Source organism: Drosophila elegans, unplaced genomic scaffold, assembly GCF_018152505.1.
Source record: "Drosophila elegans isolate 14027-0461.03 unplaced genomic scaffold, ASM1815250v1 contig_149, whole genome shotgun sequence".
Lineage (NCBI taxonomy): Eukaryota > Metazoa > Arthropoda > Insecta > Diptera > Drosophilidae > Drosophila > Drosophila elegans.
In genome coordinates this window covers 10913038-10935436 of record NW_024545513.1, presented here as the reverse complement: position 1 = coordinate 10935436, position 22399 = coordinate 10913038, and the positions used below count along the sequence as shown (strand labels likewise).

At 40.5% G+C, this 22399-nt stretch overlaps 1 protein-coding gene and 1 long non-coding RNA gene across 8 annotated transcripts in view; one reads left to right on the top strand and one right to left on the bottom strand.

Moving 5' to 3' along the window:
- LOC121467975 overlaps window positions 1-22399 on the top strand; it is a 158304-nt gene that overhangs the window by 34806 nt on the left and 101099 nt on the right. The window lies entirely within an intron of this gene.
- Window positions 14202-22399, bottom strand: part of LOC108137111 (optomotor-blind protein) — a 65873-nt gene continuing 57675 nt past the window's right edge. For 2 of the 6 annotated variants that reach the window (XM_017258636.2, XM_017258637.2), the window contains exons 6-8: window positions 22307-22383; window positions 18058-18311; window positions 14202-17292 (exon numbers count right to left, since the gene is read on the bottom strand). In XM_017258636.2, the coding sequence (XP_017114125.1) occupies window positions 16151-17292; window positions 18058-18311; window positions 22307-22383 (1473 nt within the window). In that variant the 3' untranslated portion in view covers window positions 14202-16150. Of the gene's footprint in view, window positions 17293-18057; window positions 18312-22302; window positions 22384-22399 lie in introns of those variants that run through there. The other 4 variants (XM_041710808.1, XM_041710809.1, XM_041710810.1 and 1 more) reach the window with 3 other exon arrangements.

The following is a 22399-nucleotide window of genomic DNA, read 5'->3' as shown; positions in this document are numbered from 1 at the left end:
GCAAAAAAGTTAAATTTGAATTAGTTTATTTAGCTAATTAGATTTACTTACTTTACAAGTTACATTCCAATTTATCAAGGCCTCTAAATAACTAATTTATACATGTCTTACAGACTACAATTTTATTCTTTCTCCAATAAAATTGTGTTTATAAAATATTAAAATAAAATTGATTTGAAGTCATATTCTCATAATCAACTTAGTTTTGGTTTAATAAGGACGTTTAATGGACTAGACAGGATAAATTCTTGTTTGTGTAATTCTATTAGTCCCTGAACTTAATTTGGCTATACTGCACCACATAATTTCTCTGTGTGTTCTTCATTTGGTACCCCTTCTGCCACAACTTGTTTGGCTGTGTGTTAATGATGAGCCGCCATGGCGAGAGTTGACTTCGATGCTGCCAAATTGCACTGTGTCCTGGTCACTTATGGTCGGTTCAACTCAGTTCGCTTGGGTTCCGTTTCCGTTTCAGTTTCAGTGTCAGTTCCAGGACTCAGAGGCAGTCGTAGAACGATGGGCTTATGGGCATGGGAGTGGGTGTGACTGTGAGTGTGACTGTGAGTGTGACTGTGAGTGTGGTATGCCATTGGAGGAGTGGCCACATTTCCGCTGCAGTTCGGATGAGACATTCGCAGGACGGCCTGCAATTTGAGCGCTCGCATGGCATATTAATGGGGTCGCCAAGGGGGCGTGGCAGTGTCGGTGGCAAAAGGATACTGCTGCTGCTGCTGCTGCTGCTGCTGCTGCATCATTCGCATGCGTGTGGCACATCACATCACAGCACATCGGATCACATCCCGTCGCATCACGGAGCTACAAGAACTCAAGTTGACCGCTGTCGTCGTCGTCGTCGCCGTTTGCCGCCATTTAGTTCATTAGAGCAAGAGTGTTCTCCGGCTGCACGTACTTGTCAGTACACTGATAAAAAAAAAACACAAAATAGTTTAAATAAATATCTAAATTTCGTATAGAATATTTAAATTAAATATAAAAGCATTCAAGGCAATGCATTTTAAAGTACATGATTTTATATTATAATATTTTTCATAATGATAAAAGTATTTCATTTAAAATAGGTGTTAATTGTTTTTTATGCAATATATTTCAGTTTATTATGGTTTTAAATATAAAATAAATATTTCAAATATTAAAATCAATTCCCAAACTAATTAATTTAAAAATGAAAAAAAAATTAATATATCAAATATTGAAGCGAAATTTCTATATTATATAGTTCTTGGATTATTGTATTAGTGTAGTAGAAGGGAAAAAGGGGGAAAGGAGGCCAGGAGGTGGAAATATCCAGGGGCATACAGGGGAATATATATATATGGCAGAGTGCTCCACTACGCATTTACGTGATTAATCAGCTGGCCACGTGTGTGCATCGCTTTCAGGGGGGGCATATATCATATGCTTCCAAGTCATGCAAAGCCAAACATCCACGGCACATTCTAATTGCCCCAAGAGATGGGGCACTACCATACATACTATAGTACTATATCGGCGGGGGCACTTCAAGCCAGACATGGTTCCATGGAAGCGGATTAATCTTTAACCAGCGACAAAAAGGCCACAAGGCTCCACTGGTCAAACTTGCTGGGGGATTAGTTGCTTCAAATCCACGTCCATAAAAAAGTTCAAAACTCTTAATAGATACTAGATAGTACTATCAGAAATTGCATTTATATTTATTAAAAAATTGAACCAATCAAGATTTAATGAAATATGAAAGCACTTTAAACTTATCGCCGAATAAAATTAAATTATTTTACAATTTTGAAATAATTAAGTTATTGTTAGGGTAAGATATTCTATACACAAATTTGAAGAAAGCGAGAGAAATATTTCAATAAATATGTAACAATTGAGAACATTTTGGAGTAGGTGCTGCTTTCATCCGACCTTACTTGTCACCTGATTGATTTATCAACTGCTGATTTATCTGCTGCCCAGTGGCCACTTCATCGATCTAAAGAAAGTCCCACTCCCAATCTTCTGGCTGGATTCTGGAATGCACTTCCATGCTACTGAATAATATATATATATATATATATATACAAATAAAAAACACCTATATATATATATTTATTTAGGTGCTAACGCCAGAAGAGATCGGGCGGAACAGCTAACAGCGGGCATTGTTTGGGCGACCCAACCAACTTATCAAACTGACACCCAACAACTGCAAGAAATTCCAATTCCGATCGAATCGATTCAATTTCAATGGCATACTACATATTGAAGGGGTAAGGGTACCGCCGACATGGCCTTGTTATTTGCTGATTAAAACGCCCAAAACTCAAAGACTTTGACAGTTGAATACGCACGCATTCGCATTGTGGCACAAAAACCTTTCGTGCTAAAAATTACAGCCGTGCCAACTGGCATGAAACCGCAACGAAGGAGCACCACCAAGCGATATAAATGCGATATTCGATATAATAATGCCGCACTATCGTGTGAAAGATCCCAGGCAGAGCGTCAGGTGCGGTGGTCAGGATTGCTCACAATAGAATGACCTCGACTTGTGCATACAGACTTTGACCTCTGACACTGGGCACTAAATATGAAAATACGAATAAAAAGACAGCCCAGCGATGCATTTAACCAAACCACTTTTCCCATTAGGGCCAACACTTTGCCACTTCCACTGCCACTGCCACCGGCAACGGCAATCATCCATCCACCGATCGATCGTCTCCACCGATCCGGAATCGGAATACCTATGCCTATTCCTCTCCTGCGGTTGCCTGTTGTGTTTGCGCCTAATTGATCGGTTCCAAGTGGCCGATCGCACGTAACGGCAGCCACATATGTGCATATGGTTTGGTTAGGATCGGATCAGATCGGATAGGCTGAAAAAAAAGCTAGAATTTGCATAGCAAAAATATTTTTTTAACTGCAGCAGCTAATATGATATTTCAATATCCCTATTTCTTATTAATTTGGCCTATGAGAATCCCTAAAATTATATTTCTTCTTTAAGAAGCAAATACAACTTCACTTCACTTCAATAGTACTTGAATGTCTTATATAATAAAAATATATTAGAGAGATTTCAACAGATGTATATACAGATATATTTTCAACATTTTATTTCTTAATATAGAGTTTATTAGAAACTTTGTATACTGGTTACCTCTTAAAACATTTGCATTAGCAAGTCATTATTTGATGTTTAGGTTTTAGTTAATCTAATGAATCTCTATTTAATACAGTTTATAATATTTTGTTTTATTTATAATTTTGTAGCAATGTTATAATGGCCACAAAATAGCCATTTAAACAGCACTGACTTCTTCCTGGCGCGAAAAGTATAGACGAAGACGACATTCGGCTATGCGATCGTATCACGCGATAGGCCTTAAAGGGCACCAAAAGGCAGTTCCCGGCCAGATACCCCCTCCCTTGGATCTTTTTTATGAGATCCCTTGCCAAAGACCCCTCGTCGAACTCATTGAGGCGGCACATGTGGACCTGAGCCTACATTTTCGAGTGCGAGCTTGTGCCGAGTTGATCTTCGCCTTCGCTTTTTGATCTACATTGTTGCTGCTGACTTGGTTTTGATGGGTTTTTAGTTTTAGGTAGCCATCGCATCGGATGGACCTTTTCCCTAGATTAGCTTTGATCAATTTGCGATCCCTTGCGATCGAGTGAACATTTGGCGAGCAAAGCGATGAGGTCTTGGAAATAGGCATCAAATAGATGAGCAATTAAATGATATAAATTGGTTGGGACGAATGGGTTGCCTTTGACTTATTTTTTATCAATTTTCTTAAATTTGGTTGACAGTTAAGAAACTTAAGGGCCATGGATTTAAGAGGCTTAGTTTCTTGACTACCAAATTATACTAGTAAGTTCAGTTTTGGATGGAGTTAAGATCAACACTATATAAAAAAGCTGAACGGGAAACATTTACAATTCATTTGTAATAAAATTCTATAAAAGGAAAATATTGTTTTACTCAAAAGTAATGACACAAGTTGAAATGAAAACATTTTCTTAAATCTGCAGTAAAATTACTTTATTTATCAAAGGGTTAAGTAATTTAAGCATGTAACTTTATAAACAAACTTTTCCATTTGATCTTCTGTCAATTTCAGGCATATTCAACCCAATGACAGCCAACTCAGTCCCTTCTCCATTGTCCAAGCCAAGGTTCATTAGAAAATTGCTCGGCTAGTATTGAAAACGCATTATCCTGATGGCTTAATACCCACGATGCGTTCAACCCTCTTGTGACGCTGCCCATCTGGCTTTCGCCTTTTGGCAAATCGTTGTAATTCACGAAATTGACACTCGAAAGATTCCCAAATTCCGGGGGCAGGTCTCGAGTCAACCCCAGCAATTAAGTTGTGCGGGCCCATATGGAACGGTTCAGGAAGAGAAGGGCAATCGCAATCGCAATCGCAATCCCACTCCCATCGACGGGGTCACTTTTGGTGGCTGGACGACAATTTGTCACAGGGCAGCGTAAAAAGTGCCAATTGCAGGTCCGTTTTGCTGCGGGGTCAGATGGCCAGGCGTAAATTAAATCAACTCTAATGTCTTTAATTTGTTTGAGTTGTCCCACCCCAGGCCACTGTTTATATATATTTATATATATGTGTATAACCCACCTCCCATTCCGATCTCCCCCCGATTTTCGGGCAGTCAAGTGTGCAGCGATGCGTCCGCCAAGTCAGTCAGTTAGTCAGTCGGTTCCAAAACTTCTCAAATGCTGAATTCTTCACACGGAGAAAAAATAGGGCTATCATTTGTTTATGTTTCACGAAAAACTGTTAAAGCATTTCGATTGATAAACAACATTAAATTCTATTATATTAATAGCTTTAACCAATGAAATGTACGCTTGAAACTAAGGTCACACTGCACCTTAGCATGCAATAAGCTCGTTTAGTGTGGCCTGTTTTCGACACAAGGCATGGTGTGGCCTTGCTCTTCACAGTCGTACTCAAACTTCTTTTTAAAGCTTATAAATTAATGAAGCTCTACGAAAAATTGTAAAATTAGTTATTATTTTAGAATGTTTAAATACCTTAAGGAAACTTAAATTATGCAATTCCTATGTAATTGTCTTAGTTTTTTTACTGATTTTTTTTGCAAGTGCAGCTCGCAATCTCCCAATCGAAGTCGCATGTCGTCGCTGACGCTTGGCCATAAATTTCGTATTAAATTGAGTGTTAAATGCTGGACGCAGCAGCAGCAGCAGCCGTTAAGCCCCCTCTTCACCCCTCATTTCCACCCCCTGTGCAACCGTGCGCGTATTTTCCTCTGCTTCTTCTTCTTCGTCTGCGTTTAACCCCCCTTTGCCCCCTTGGTGCTTTTTTTCTCTGCTCTTTTTTTTTTTTTTGGGCCTCTGTCTGCCCACAATCCGTCAGTTGTAGCCAATTTATTATGCCCGATTCTTTGGGCCAATTTTTGTTGCCTCCGTCGTCGATTTCTTTATTGCCGAAACACTGTTTGCGGTTGTTCTTAATGTTGTCGTTGCGATGCCCTTATTGTTCTGCGATTTTTTCAAGAATTTGCAAGTGACTAGTTATATCAATACCTTTGTTGTCCATAAATATATGCACATTTGAAAAAATACAGTGAAAAAATATGAACAACAAAAGGAGTCTTAAACAGTCTCTATAGGCGTTCCACATTTTCAGAAACATTGCAATCTCCATGACCACATAAACTATGCAGCTGATAAATATAACAGAAATACATTTTTGTGTTTTTACAAACTGTAACCCAATGAATGCCCTTGAGATATTTTCAATGTCTTAATTAAAAATCCATAACATTTTACAGGCTGAAATGAAAATATTTAATAAACATACAGCTCTTTTTTTCCCAGTGCACATCTTCAATATGTGGCCATTGCATTTTGACCGTAATAATAGCAAAGGGGACTTAATTTCAAGCACAATAAGAGACCGAACAATGGCTCATTCTGATTGTTGGCTTAAGCCAATCAATTAGACAATAACCGTGTGCGATTACAGTAGAATAGAAAGCGTTGTAAAATTAAGTCCTAAATAATTTGTTTGGTATAGCACAGCAATGAAGATGGCTTAAATGCATTAATTTTAGTATATTTATTATGAAACAATAAGTGACCACCTGTTATTATTTATGGCCTGACTGCAATTATAATTGCCATTGGCTTTTATTCTACATTTATGTATCGTACGTATGATTATCTAGGTGAATTGTTGCTGATTCTAATAAAAAATAACATAACAATAATTATATTATCTAAAAAATCTTTAAAACCTGTCGCACTTATGCAAAGTATTTCCCAGTACTCAATTTGGTCAATTTCGCTTTGATCACTTAAAGCGTAGTAAAAATACTAGCACCAATTTTAGTGCGAATTTTCGTAGAATTTAGCCATCAAGCTGATGGAATGTGTGAATGCAGTTTGCAGCTGGGGAAGACATTCCCCGCCCTGCGGATTTTCCTAGACGGAGACGGAGATGGAGATGTTTGGATGTCCAAGTCCCTGCAATCTCAATTCGAGGCCGCCAAATGTAGATGCAGTCGGGGATTGGATTTTATGGAGGATGAAATGAAATTGAGCTGCGGAGTTGGCAGCACCAATTGCCAATTGGCAATTGCCATCGCCGATTGCTGACGACACCCAATAAACAGGCGGCCAATTACTCGGGGGCAGTTATGCTATACCTACGTAGTTATATCGGAACAATCGGCGACGGATGCAAAGTCTGCACGTAATTTCCCACAAAAGTATTTGAATGTCGTGTAAAGTGTTAAATTGTTTTACATTTTTTCGTCGCTGGAGTTGCGAGAGTTCACATAAATCGCTGCGACGATGCGATAATTTGCATAAAATATGCACAAACACACTCGACTCGAGGGTTCTGGGCTCTGGATTCTGGCCATATAGAATCGCAGATCCGCGGATCTGCAGTCGCTTGAACTTTGCCGCATACGGGTGTCGATTGGAATTTTAAACGGAGCATTGACAATAAAGTTCTCGGCAGGATTTCGCCCCTCAATTTCGGGGAGCCCATCATCTCCCTTCTCATTCACTTTATTGACAATCTCTCTCTGCCGGCAGTTAACCCTTTTCCCCTCGTCTGCACTCATTCCTATTGTTCCGATTCGGTTCGGTCTTTGTCTGGCATTTTGACTGGATTTCAGCGGTTTTTCGGTCAGTGACAAAGTTTTTGGTCTCGCAATCGAGTATAATCGATTACTTGATTAAGATTCAAAGACTTCCCGAGTGCAACTACTAAAGGCTGGCAATCATTTATTGCGTTTTTTTTGGGTGCTGCTTTGTGACTTTGTCATGTTTACTATATCTTGCACCACAACTTTGTATTACTTCTTTTAATATTTTAAACTGATCAACTTGGGTTCTGTCTTCCAATCAAATTTTTAAAAATTTGTAAATCAAGAGCAAAGTTTGTGATTTTCTAAAAATCTACTTTTTTGACAAAAAGTGAATGCAAAAATCAGTCCTGACTTCAAGAAGATGTCGCATTTCTTGTTAAACTATAGCAAGTGTGCCACAAGACTTAATCCAGCGAAAACACCCAGCGATCGATGGAACCCCCTTCCACCCCTGGCCATCATCCAATGCCCCAACCCCGCAAAAACATTCGCAATCGACACGAAAATCGCAGCACAAAAAGTCAAATCAATCAAAGTGACGACAACGGCGCAGACGAAATTGCTATGCAAGTGGAACACTGGCTCAGTTGAGATAGGGTAGGGGAGTGTGGGGTTTTGGGTTATATATCCCATATTAAGGGGTGGACAGGGGAGGGGAGGAGCCATGGGCCATGGGTGGCAGCGGCGGGGGTGGCTATTGTAGCTGCCGCAAAATGTCAACTGGCTTTGCATATGGAAATTGGATAATGGCAGCGTCAGTCAGCCAGTTTGGTCAGCCAGTCCACGCGAATGTCCACCGTTCACTCATTTCGATGGCTCGTTCTGAAAGATGCACCGTAAGAAATAACTGAAACTGTATATATTAAATAAATAAACAAAAAAAAAATATATAAAATTAAAAATATCTTCAGATTGGATAAGATCTTTTTAATATCAATCAAAGATTACATTAAAAGCACAAAGCGTAAAAGTGTAAAATTTTAAATATTTTTCATCCTAATGTACTATTACACTTTCCTGAAAAATGCTAAGAACTAAGCAAAACAAAATAAACTGTTGACACATCAAAGTTGATTGATTGATTGTTAAAATTGTAAAGTCAATTTCTTTGGCCTTTTGTCCTATATAGATGGTTTCCCATCCCTGTTTTAGGTGAATTTCATATATATTTTTAAAATTAATTATTAATATTTATTATTAATATTTATTATTAATATTTATTTTCCGTGTGATTTAGAGGAGATGTCAATCGAGGGGTCGGCAATCTACCGCAAATAGAGTTCCACCGGACTGCAGGCTCAGATATCGGGCACATCCCATCATCTTGTCATCTTTTGGCAGCCACTGACCGAATGTGGAAAATGTTTTTCGTTAATAAGTAAATGGATCGATGGCTACCAGTGTGGGGTGTGGTGTGTGATGTGTGCGTTGGAATGGGTGATTTTCGGATTGCTTTGTGTAGATGAGAGTGCCACAATGCCACACCAAGCGGCACCGCATTATTTTCGGCTCTTTTGCGGCTGGCCAACAAATTGGCCGTTAACTGATTTTCAAATTTGCGACCCAGCCGCGAAAAAAAAAACAAACACACACACACAAAAGGCAACTCCCTTTCATTATGCTGCGAGGGCCGCACCTACGTCACAGATCAGTGGAGAGGGATATACCTCTATCGGGTATCGACTCGATGGTATATATGGTATCTGATATATCTCTCACTCTGGTGTTCCATGGGCTTTCTGAGTTTTTCGGTAACTCAACTTCCGTTTGGCTGCCAAACAAAAGCAATTTAATCGAGCATGACTTTTGGTTAAACTTGTAGAGCAACGCCTACGCAGCAGCAGTTGCCGGGGCATGGGAGGGGGGTTTTTCTTTCTTTTTTTTTTATTTTTTTTTCATTTGTATTTTTGATGGGGGGCACCTTTCCCGGATGTAGGGAATTTTAATTTGTCGCGTCGTTTAAACGCGAGCAGAGCGACCAAATCGATGGCAACCCTTTAACGCCGCAGCCATTGAAGCGTCACCCAAAAATGCCCCCCTTCCCAACCACCTTCCCCCTCTGCCACGCCCACTTCGATTTTGGGTTTTGTCTCGGTTTTATAGGTATTTTGTTTTTTTGTATTTTTTTTTTTTTTAAATCGTTTGGGTGGTTTTTATTAGGCCGCTTGTCTCCGTCTGTGCACATTATTTATGGTCGCGCATTTGCATTTTGATGGTTGCACAAATACACAAACATATAAAGGTATATAGTACAGGGATATAGCCAGCCGATCCCCCTTAAACCTTTTTCGACTTCCCTGTCAACCCTTTTTCGAGCACAGGTGTGTGCGTGTGTGTGTGTGCGTGAGCTCTTTTTATGACCGCTGCAACCGAAAAAATTGAAATCAAATTTCCACGTATTGATAGGCAGAGTTGCCCCCCTATTTGTTTTTTTTTTTTGCAAAAAAAAAAGCCTGTTTCGCATGAGAGGATAATCGTAAAAGAGGGAAATTGTGCTTATAAAATGATCAGAAGATACGCCAATATGTGATGTGTGTGCTTGGATATTGGATGTCCCCCCGCTTTCCTGATTAGTCCGTGTCCATTAATCGAGGTGCTGACTGTGGCAGCTTTTTGTGGCCTTGAAGCACCGCCCACGGGGATAATGGATACAGTGGGTAATGCTGCTGCTCCACGTCAGAGTTGCCATTCCATATTTAAGCACCTCAAACGAGGCATATGCAAATTTCCCTTACAATGTTGCAAGTTACTTAAAAATACCTGCTCCTAGATGGATGATAAATTACACTTACTAGGTTTCTTTATCCCCTGATGATAAATGTTGGCTGGTCCTTGTTTAAACTACACGTTGCATATTAAACTTATAGCTTAAGAAATATAAGTATGAACAGCCAAGATCGCTTAGAGCTAAATAATGAAGCATGTGTAAATTTCCCTTACAGTGTTGCAAAATATTTTAATAAAATATACTTAATTGTGATCTTTTGTCTATTAGTTGCTAGTGCACAAATTGATTTAAAAATAAACCTATTCCCATGTTATAACAAATATGTATACACAGGATAACATAATTAACCACAAAGTATCGCAAAAAGTATCTTATTTTATATATACTTTATATACATTGATTTATACAAGAACATGCATTCATAAGTGAAAAGATTTTTTTTAACTTAAAAAATGGGCTTTTTACCGACAAAGCATAGAAATTCTTTGATTGCTAATGAATCGATGGAGAGTCAGTAAAAAGTGTGCAGCTTCCCAAGTCATGTCCCCGCTGTTGGGAACATCCCATTTGGCTGAATCATCGCCACCAAACAGCCAACTGAATCATCATCACCATGTCATCATCGTCATGTTGTCAACAGTCCTTCGACTCTTGTTGTCCACAAATCAAAGCCGTTTTGCGAAAAAAAAAGGGGTCTGAGGTGGAGATTGGGGGATGGAATTGGAATGCGTTGTTGACAAGTTGAGCATTTTAATTGCTGCCGTGCGGCCGCTTACGTACAACAACAGCTCCGCCCATCGACGACCAGAAAAAGGGGGTTTCGGGGGACGGGGGTCGGGGGTCGGGGGTGCTCTCAACCCCTTCGCCGTGCGGCACGCAAAGAGTCAACTTCCTGTGCGTATCCACAAAATGCGCTAACTAATCAAATATGCATAACAAACTTGGGCCACCCACCCACCAACCCGCCGAAGGCCACCCCTTTTTAAGCCAACTCACGCAACATCTACGCACCGTCAAGGGGTTAAAATCAGTGATGACAAAGGTACTGCAGGCCACTTTAAGCCTTTCGTTTACTTTACCAAACAGTACCAAAAAATTGGAAAACAACGTTGTTATTTTGAAGGAAATTAACATCTTTGACTTTATAAAATTGTAACAACAAGTTGAATAAAAACATTGCTCTTTTTACTAATATGTTTCTTAAAATACAATAAATTAAATCATCTATAGTTGTATTTAAAGAATTAAGCAATTTAATGTTTAAGCTTATATACATAGCTTTAGATACTATAGATAGTACCTACTGAAATGAAGAAGGTATAACATATTATGATCTTACTATTTATAGTCAAGTTGGGCTTGCAATATGATTTCAATTTGTATTGTTTTGTGGATAGGGCAAATATGACCTAATTTATTGAATAGGTACTGAGAATGGAAACAACCATCACTGTTAGACAAGAAAGGACACAAGGCATTTCGTCGATTTAACCCAATGTCGATTTGCTGCTAAATTATGGCCGCTCGTTGTCGCCGTCGCTGCGACTGTGACTTCTCTAACCCGTAAAACTATTATTATGATCATTATGGCAGGGGGCCGCCCCTTTGAAAGCCAAGCGAAGGGTATTCGAATACCCAGTAACTTTTCGACACGCACTTTGACGCATTTCGAGCCCACCTTTCGACCCCTCCACACTCTACACTCTACACTCCACACTCTACACTTTGACTTTCCACACTCCTCATTCCTTAACAAAACTCCTCGCTGTTGTCTGTCGCTCATAAATGTTTTGGCAATAAAACGCAAGTTATGATAATGCCAATTCATGTTTAGTGGCGGAGATATCTAAATATTTATACCGGCGAGTGTTTGCATGTTCGACCCAATGACGTGCAGAAAGTTTCGGCTGATGGATGGCTGTCATCGGGGATCAGCAGGTGGCACACCATATCAGATCTTAAAATGGAATATATCATCCAGCCACAATGTTTACATTTTCCATTTACCTACACTTAAATCTTTATTGTGGTATACCCCTCTACAAATGTCTAATTTATTTTAATGTTACTTTAATTTGTTCCTATAAAGCACATAAATTGGTAATTGGTTTTGTAATACAATTATTTTTTAAATATGTGTACTTCATCGATCTAAAATTGAAAGCCATAGCTTTTTTTAACAGATGATAGTGCCAAACTTTTTATTGTCAAGTTATTATGTTTAATAATTAGCAATGCATGATTTTAAATACTATTAATATATCGCATTGATTGAAAATCGAACTTTGAAGACGATAATTATTTGTAAAGATACTTTGTAGTAATAAATCCTTTAGCGAAAGACTATATATTTCCAACTTTGTTTACTTTCACAAGTTAGATCTGTAACTAGCAAGGGAAATGACTCAAGTGCGTGGGATGAGGTGGGGGGTTGGATATGGATATGGATGTGGAAGTGGTTGTGGATGTGGATGTGGATATGCAGAGGCGGAAAAGTTATTGTTGTCAACATCGATATAACCCCTTTTGCTGTCGAACATTTGGTTGAGTCGACGGTTTTTTTTTTTTTTGGTGGTGACATTGGTGACACTGGCGACAGCGGCGGCGGCAATTAATAATACGTAATTTATGTTCGGCATTCAATTCTATTTGACTTTTGGCCCAAAACACACTCAGACAGTGCGTGGGCAAAAATAAAAGGGGGAAAAGGGTTAACCAAATTGAAACGGGGGAATGGGAAGTTCCTGCAACTTTTACGGCCGCACTTAAAACTCTTTGCGCCTTTTGCTAGTGAAGCGTTACAATTTACAATCGCCGGCAGTCGGGCGTAACCAACGATTCCCAGACTGTAACTACACTACATACTACATGCTATACGTGTATATACACTTTTCCCGCATGCGGGCATTCAATTACGGATCCGAAAATACAAATACGCCGTAATCCGACGTTATCTCGTCGAGTTGGAAGCACATTCGTGCCAAATTCTATTAGCCCAGGTGCTTAACGCTTGGCTTAGCCACGCCGTCGATAATCGCCGCTTGGCTAATCCAAAACTGCCTGCCAGACTGCCACTGCGACTGTAGCCACAGGCAAAGTTTTTATTAAATTAAATGTTACACCTTCGACATCCGGCCGTCGAGTTGGCCCAAGTGCTTAAGTCTATCATCGTCAGTCCATTAGAAACAGGGGAAAAAAGCCAAAAACTTTTAAAATTTGGGGGTGTAGATAACCGACAGTTTCCGAAATATCAATAAGGAATATTATGCTTCGAAATGTCGCTGTCTCCAATTGACTTTTAAATTAATTTCAAGTTCACTCATTTCACAAGGTTCATAATACAGAATAATAATAAAAAGGTCTAGTACTCATAATTTCATTAATAGCATTGAATTTTTAATTTTGTATGATATTGTTTATTAAAATCTAAACGCTTTAAACTTTTGTAATCCTACATTTTTACGTTTTTAACATAACAAACTTTTATTGAGGCAGGTACCATTTTTATACCTGGTTAACATCTTCATTAAGTAATTTAAAGTTTGGGAAGTCCATGGAAAAACCATATGCAATTTTTATTTTTATTCAATTTAGGGGCTAAAATTCCGTCCTAGATTTATCTCAATCATCAGCGATTGCAACGATTTTGTCGTCATACTTACGTTATTGCCAGCATTTTCACGATCAATGCAATTTGCAGGAGCAAATTCCATGGGGGACAGTAGAGTGTTCAAATCCTGACCAGTAAAACCCCCAGCTTTGCCATCGCCTGGCAACCCTGGCCGACTGACCATCAGCAGACAATTGGCGGGAAGTATAGGTCAGTTAATTATGACACGCACTGTTTGCCAGTCGCTGCTATTTATTTATTCATTTTATTTATTATTCCCGCTGGCGCTGTTCATTTCGGGGAAGGATGTGTGCGGGGAAAAAATCCAGCCACCAGACAACAAACAATAAACCCAAATAAACGAAAAAAAAGAGATTCAAACAAATAAATGGGCAAAACTAATGAAACACGGACCGATTTTGGTTGCATGCTGTTGTTTCAGTTTGTACCAATAATATTTGTTTGAAAATGCAGTGTTTGCTCGTTGGTTTTTTTTTTTTTAGTAATAATTTTTATTTAATTTCCTTTGTTTTGTTGTTGTTTAATTAATTTTATATATAATTGCAGTGACATGAGGTGTTGTTGCTTCTTCATTAATTTTATCCATATACATATATATATTTAAATATATATCCTTTCGTACATAATTTGTTCTTGTTGCTGTTGCTGTTGATGTTGCTGTTTTTGTTCTTGTTTCGGGTTGTTTGCGTTTGTTTTAAATTTAATTAACTATAATTAATATTGCTTTTGCGTATAATTCATTTTCAAAAAACAGCTAACCAACAGAAAAAAAATCAATTTTCTTCCATCAATAATGATGATGCCAGGTGATGATAATGATGATAATGATGATAATAATGATAATGATAATGATGATGATAATGATGTTGTTGATGTGATTTTGCATTATTATTGGGTTACAAGGAAAACAAATCGCTACAGAAATTTATTTTAATATTTTTTTTGTGATTTTTTTTACTTAGTTTTTCTCGTTATTTGTGTAAGTGTATCGTGGGTGTCTATGTGTCTTGGTGTGCGAGTGTGTGTGTGTGTGAGAGAGGGTGGTGTGTGGGTGTATGTTAGCTGCGTCTTTGTCGCTCTCTCTTAAATTATGCGAGGAACATGCGTTGAATTCAACTCTTTTCTTTATCTTTTTTCAATCCATTTTACACAAAAAAAAGTGTACTTTACTAATAAAAAAAATTATATTTTTTATTCATACATTTATAGTATATATGCATATATATTTACGATATAAACACACACAGAACTCGTGCCCTAAATTAGCATCTCAAGGAGGTTCCGAAAATTAAAATAAAAATACGAAAAAAAAAATTGATTACTTTCTTCTTTGGTTTTTAGAACTTAAAAGTACAAAAAAAAAATATGGACAAAAAAAAATATTATAGTTAAATTAGGAAAACTCAAGCTCTCATAGTTTATATAGTTTTTGTTTCGATAAGCATTTTCCATCGTCTACGAAGAAAACTCGTCACTGGTGTGTGTGTGTGTGTGTGAGTGAGTGTGTGATTGTGAGGTGGTGCTGCATGTGTCTGTGTGTTTGTTGAGTGTTTACGGTATCTTGGTACTTAAGAGCTACATAAATTATTCATGTATATATATTTCTATGTATATAGGTTTTATTTACGTTTACTAAAAAAAAAATTCATCCACCTAAGACTAAGAAAAAAAATTGCATTTATTTTGTTTTTTTTTTGTGGTATTTTTTTGTGGGTTTTTCCTTTCATTTTTTATTTTTGTTTGTTTTACTAAGGTTACAATCTGTATATATATCAGCTTCTATATATACTATATATATATTTTGTTTTATATATATATGTGTTCTAGATGTATATAAAGAGGCGCCATCTTTGATGTTGCTATTTCCAATCCAATCAATATACATATATGGGTGATACATATCTTATATATGCCTTTATAAATTTGTATGAGGGAATCTCTTTTTGCCCCTTACTTCTGTTTTTTTTTTTTTTTTGTATTTAGTTTTTGCCTTTGTTTATTCGATCTTGAAGGGTTTGAGTTGGCCCTTCAAGGCGCTAAAAGTTTCGTCCATTCTTGCCACTTGTCCCCTTTTTTTTTTTTTTTTTGTTATTTTTTTGCTTCTCTCGCAGGGCTCCCCCGTCAATCATTCTGCCTGCGAATCGCCAGCGATTTCTAGGGGCTAGGCTTTGCTTAGAAACGAGACAGAAAAAAAATGTACTTATGGCTGGCGATTTGAAGCGGACTGATTGACTGGAAAAGGGGGGGCTCTCCTACCTCTGTCTGCTTGTGTGTCTGTCTGTAATGCTATATGCTACAAATGCCTACATGCTAGGGTCACATCGCTGATCGCTGATCGCTATATGTACAACACACTCGACTCGACTCAACTCTACTCGACTCGATTCGGCGGCACACTAAACCACAAGAACGGTGGTGCTGGTGGTGCTGGTGATGGTGGTGTTGGTGGCCATGAATTTCGGGGGCTAGAGCCTGCTACGTATGTCCGTTCGCGGTCAGACGTCGACATCTAGATCGAGATCGATCACCGAGCTGCGATCCTCGTCCTCATTGTGCTCATCCCCATCATCCTGCTCCTCGACATCCTCCTCCAGCTCCAGCTCGAGCTCCAGTTCCAGGCCGGCATCCTCGCAATCGGAGCGGCCGTCCAGTAATTGTCACTGATCCGCACTCGCTCCATGATGCGATTGCGATTGCGAATGGAGGTGCGTCTGGTGGTGGTGGTGTGACTGCTGCTGCTGCTGCTGGTGGTGCGACTGCTGCTGCTGCTGCTGCTGATGGTGCGAGTGCGAATGCGAATGCGCATGCACTGAGTGGTGCTCCTGGGTGGTGTGATGGTGGTGCTGAGCAGCCTCCTCGGCCAGTTGAAGTGCTGCTGCCGCCGCCGCCGCACTACCATTGTGCTGCACCTCCAGCCCATTGACCATCTTCTCCATGCTCTTGAGTTCCGAAGGGGAGTGCTGGGATTGGGACACCCCACCGCCACCGCCACCGCCACCGCCGCCGCCACCGCCAGCGCCACGCTTCATCAGCGAAGGTGGTGTGGTGGGTGACATGGAGATGGGTCGCGTGGGCGGCGAGTGGGAGGCGGGCCGAGGTCGCGGACTGGAGCTCAAGCTCCGGGGGCCATTCTCCACGGCTGGCATTCCGGGCGGGTCACCCGAGCGATTGGCATTCGAGCCGGGCGTGACTGCATCAAAGGCGGAGCCCAGGCTGCCCGGCAAGCTGTACGGCGAGAAGCGGTGGCTCTTCAAGCCCTGCAGCGGCGAGACCGGCGTGTGTCCCGCCGCCGCGTAGGCGTGGCCAAACAGGGCCGGATGCTGGGCGGCCAGCGCCAGCTGGGCATTGAAGAGCAGGCCGGGATTGAGGCCGGCCGGACTCATGGCCGCTGCCGCTGCGGGATTGTGGAGCAGGCCCAGGTGCGGCGGCGGATAGAGGCCGTGGGGATAGAGGTAAGGCAACAGGTGCGGCGACGGGTGGATCGGCGGACCCACCGATATATTCGGCGATGGGTAGCTGCCGCCGCCACCGCCGCCGGCATTGAGGGCAGCCGCTGCGGCAGCCGCGCCCACCACCGCCTCCTTGGGACTGCCCGTCGAGGTGGGCCTAAAGGCACCGCCGGTGCTCCCGCCGACGCTCTCCGAGCAGCTCGAGTCGCTGCCATCGCGCTCCGCGTCCGCATCCGCCTGCAGGCGGCGACGCAGTGCATCCTCCGCACTGGCATTGGCGGCCGCCGCTGCGGCGTGCTCCGAGGCGCCGGCTCCCGCTCCGGCCAGGTGATTGAACCAGGCGGCCAAGGCTGTTCGGTGGGAGAAACAAGGTTAAGGGGTCATTAGAAGGGTTTTAAAGACAATGGATAGAAATCAGGTATTGTTAGATGGAGAACAGTGATGGGATGTATTCAAATACATAAAACCAAACCTGACTTATTTGAATTCTTTTCAATTCTTATCAACAAATAACCTATTTTTGATACATATCAAATTATATGAATTTTACCATTGCAACTACCTATTATTGTTGGCAAACTCTGATTCTGTATTTAATTTTGTATTAATGTAATGTTTTCCACTATGAAGGCCGACTAGGGTTTAAAGATCTGAGCAAAAAGAGTGTATGATTTTTTGTTCAAGTTATGATACTGAAGTACTTTTACTAACTCATAAAGATTTTAAAAACTAATAGTTTCTTCATAATAATTTCCTATACTCATTCAAAAAATTCGTTTAAGACTTTCGACTATTTCTTTTACTTATTTAAATTATTGTTCTTTAATATGATGGCAATCTCAAATTAAATATATATATGTGTATCTATCTTATCTTATCTATTTTCTTTATCTTAACAATTTTATATATATATTATTCCCGGACATACTCTTTGTTATCGTACCAAAAACATTATATATTTTATTTTTGTTTTTAAAAAGCACCGTTTTATATTTTGCTTACTTCTTTTGTGATGAGCCTTCAAAAATCTGAGAGTGAACTAGTTTTCCATATTGATCTTACTCTGTACCCATCACCAAAGAGCAATTAAGTATATTAAATGGTTAGTTACTCACCGGAGTGCTGGTGGGCGTGCATCTGCTGCAGCGAGTGGCTGAGCGGCAGGAGCGGACTCTGCGGCGGACCCACGACGTCCAGGAGCTTGTCGTCGTCGTCCTGCTGGTTGTCCAGCAATCCGGCATGGGGATGCAGATGGGGCGGACGACCGGCGTGGCCCAGGTGGAGCGGTGCCCGCGAGCTGCTCACATGCGTGGGGTTTAGCTTGTCCGAATCGGACCCTCGGTTCGACATCAACGCCTGCCTGTAACAACAGTTGTACGAGAGACGGGGGCCACAAATTAGAACATCCAATGGTCAGGTGGAAAAGGATACCCCATAATTAAGGATAATTGGCACTTTTGAGTGGGTTAACAAAATATGTTTTTATATTGCAATCTATGACAAATGATAGACCAAAATGTATGAAACCTAAACCATCTATAAATGTTGATATGATTTGAAAATCAAATACAAAAGGTACCTTAACACTGTTTGGATTCGATGTTGATATATATTAATATTAAAGTGTTAATGAATATATATATATAGCCAGTTTCGCTACCCATTCTTGCCATAAATTGTAAAACCTTTTAGCCGCATTTATCGGTTGATTTTCCAGCGGAATTTTCGTTTGGGATCAGAGGACCAAGCTTTGATAATATTGTTGGTAACTGAAATATCTGCTAAATGATAAACCAGCGCTGGCGGCGGTTTGATCCCTTTTCCCTGTTCCACACACATACACACACACACACACACACACACACACACACACACACACACACATACACACACACACACACACACACACCGTTCGAGCCCCGAAAATTGGCTACCTTCAGTCAGTTGGGTGACGTGTGCCCCACATTGGCACCCCACCCACCCACAAAAACCACCGCCCATATTCCCCCACTGCACCTTAATTGAAATGTAACAATGCGAGGCGGAAACAGGCCGAAGCTCTCTCCGTCCGTCCGTTTTATACGTCCGTAGTCTGTAGTCTGTCCGCAAGCCTGTCCGTACGTCTATCCGTGTGTCTGCGGCTGACAATGAAATTGAAAAATAATTCAAAACACGTTAGTGTAATTTAGTGTCTGTTCTGGCCAATCTTCCACCACTCCCCCCACATTTCCACATTTCAATTTTCCTTATTTTTCCGCACCGCTGTTGTTCACACATCAAAGCCGAGCTGCCTCACAAATTGGGCAATTTTAGCCAGCCAACACACATGCGAATGGTGTGTGTGTGTGTGTGTGTGCGGGTGTGTGTATCATTATCACAGCAACCACACCCAGTGGAAACCACCCAAACCACCCAAGCCACCACCCACTTTTGCATTGCTGGCATTGCGCCAAGGGCGTCTTCTTTTACACTTAACTGTTTTTCCACCTACCTGTGTGTGTGTGTGTGCGGTGTGTGTGCGAGAGCCTAATTTAATAGCAAATCAATTTGTGTTAATCCAGGCAACGTATCTGACCCACCCACTTAACTACAAAGGCCAAGACGGCCAACTTTCCACAGGGGGTTCGTCAGGAACGGCAAAACCAATTTTCATTTGAGGCCTCATTTTTGGGGCCCTTAAGTGACCAAAGCAACACAAGATAACTATCCAAACTGTTAATTATATGGTATCACAAAGATTTCTTATAGATATTATAATATCAAAGTGGAATAAAATGAATGGCAATGTTATAAAAGAAATTAATCTTTAGTCTTTAGTTAAATTCAAAGCATTTTTGCGCACCATTTAGGGGTAATTTTCCAGTTAATCCGCCCCTGTATTATCTCATGCAGTGGGCCCATCAAATTGGGCCCAAAACCCAAAGACGTTTATCTATTGCCCTTTTGTCTCCCATTGTTGTTGTTGTTGTCTGTGGCGGCGAAGTAAACGCCCCCGAAATAAAAGGGAGTTGCTATTTTGCCATGGGTGTGGTGCTTTCCAGAAGGTCCAAAGAAATTGCGCTGTTTTGTGTGCCCTGTAATTTTTGAATTACGTCTAAATTTGCGGCTTTAACAGCCCACGCACGCCCACAAAAACCCCCTCTTTTAGATAGATATATATATATAAATATATATATAAATATAAATATCCAGAGACCGAGACCTATTGTCAACTAACGCCTCGGGTAAGCAAAAATTCCAAAAAAAAAAAAAAAAAAAAAAAAAAAAATGTTTGAATGGGGTGAGAGGTTTTGCGAAAAAATCCCAGAGCAACAGGAACAACAAAAGGCGCCGAGAAAAGCGAATTTCAATTGCTGCTGTTAAAACGTTTTCACTTTGGATTTCCGGTTCTCGTTGCGCCGCGGGCAGTGGCAGGGGTTTTTAAAAAGGTGGTTCTCGAAAGGGGGTTAAAGAAGTCCCGCAAAAGGGTTTTTTTTTTCCATGCAGTTGAATATCATTCCGGCGGAAGTTGCGCACTAGATTGCCACCAATTAGCATCTCTTGCTGTGAAGGACTCAACATTGGAATGCCATCATCATCATCATCATCATCATTTAACAGCAGCACCCAGGATATATTTCCCTTTTTTTGTTGTTGTTGCCATGGCAGGGGCGTGGCAGTTATTAGAAGGGGGTAGCTCACAAAAAAAAAAGAGTTGACTAAGTCGTCACTAATTGCCAAGGATTTTTGGCAGCTCTCCCAGGACTTCTTTTAACTTCTTTGCGCCTTTTTCTCTGCGGAATTGTAAGCGGTTTAGTGGTTTTGTTTTTGACCCCTTTTTCGGGCTGCCTCAGTTCCCAGCATTTAATTAACAATTGGGTAGAGTGGAGCAAAGTGGACGACCAACTGACTAACTGACTGCCTGACAACTGGCTGTCACATCAATGACCAGGCAAATTCTCAGATTTTTTTTTTCCGGCTCGGCCTCAAACTTTGGCGGTGGAAAGTTGAGCTTAGGCTTTGGACAGACACGCTAATGCCAATCAAGCCAGAAGTAATCAGTTCTCTCGGTTCTAACACAAAAAGCCAAACTCGACTTGAGTAAATTGTTTGTGTCAAGTCAAATGTGAGTGGTGGATGTTCTCCCAGGGTGGCTGGGACTGAAAATTGATTTGTAACGTTTAGGCATGGACATTTCGACAGTCCGCTTTGGCTATTAAATGTCATTCATCATTATGCTAAGTCACCACCACCCACAGGAAACCGGAACCACTCGAAAAGGGGGATCTCAGGACCCACCGCCGAATGAGCAAGCTCCCAATGAAAAACCACCCAACGGGTGGCATACAGAAATTGCAAAATCTGTGTGCTAAAAACTCAAAGCTTTTCCTGCGCTTCGGTTTTTCATCCCCCCCCCCACAACAGGAAATTGCAATCAATCCATCAATATGGATTACATGTTCTAGCAGCCATCAGAGGTGCCAGTCATCAGCAGTATTACCAACGAAAAATCGAAAAATCAAAAAACAGAAGCCAAATCGCCATGAGCATCATCATTGTTGGTTGGCTCTGCCACGCCCACAAAGTCCTTCCTCCCCTTTGTATGACTTGCAATTTGACAAGCTGTAGGGCTAATTAGTTCCGCATAGATTTGACAAAAATTAATGTCCCTCTCTCTATCTGTATCTGTATCTGTATCTATTTCTGTTTTTGTATCTGCATCGCATCTGTATCTGTTTTTGTATCTGTAGCTTTAGCCTGTTAATCAAGCCACAAAGCAGTGAAAAAATTGGGGGAAGAAGATACATAGATGGATGGCTGGCCTGATTGAGATGGAGATGTCGATGCAGATGGTAGATGGTAGATGGTAAATTGTAGATAGGCCAGACCGGGGAGACAAATGAGTTCTCGACTAAGGGAGCTGCAAAGTTTTGATTGTCTGAACAGCCACAAAAGGCCAACCGAGTTTTCCCCTTTTTCCCATTAGCCGTGTCCTGATTAGTTTGCTTTTGATAATGATTTTTCCGGGGCAATAGAAGGGATTAGAAGAAGACACAGATTTCAGTGAAAGGCAACCGCCTTGTAAGCCTTTTAAAATATACGTTGAGCTCCTAAAATGCTATGTATTTGTACTAAAAATCATTGTTTTTATTTATATTTTTATAAAATTTTGTAGGAATTATTCAATTGTTCGCAATTTTCAGCTAGTATAGATTGTATTAACAGACAAATTAATTTACTGCTGAATTCTTTCTAAATTCGTGCTATAACTATTTGTTAATATAGTTTTTACTTTCTGTACTTAATATTTGATCTCACTCCAAAAAAGTGCATTATCCAATCGAAAATATGTACTTTGAGCTCATATTCACTAGTGATACTCACTTCTTTTCCCGCTTTCCAGCACCAGTATCACGAAAGCCCTTTGCGAAGGGATTGTTATCGATTTTCAATTGAGTTATCTGCGGGGAATAAATA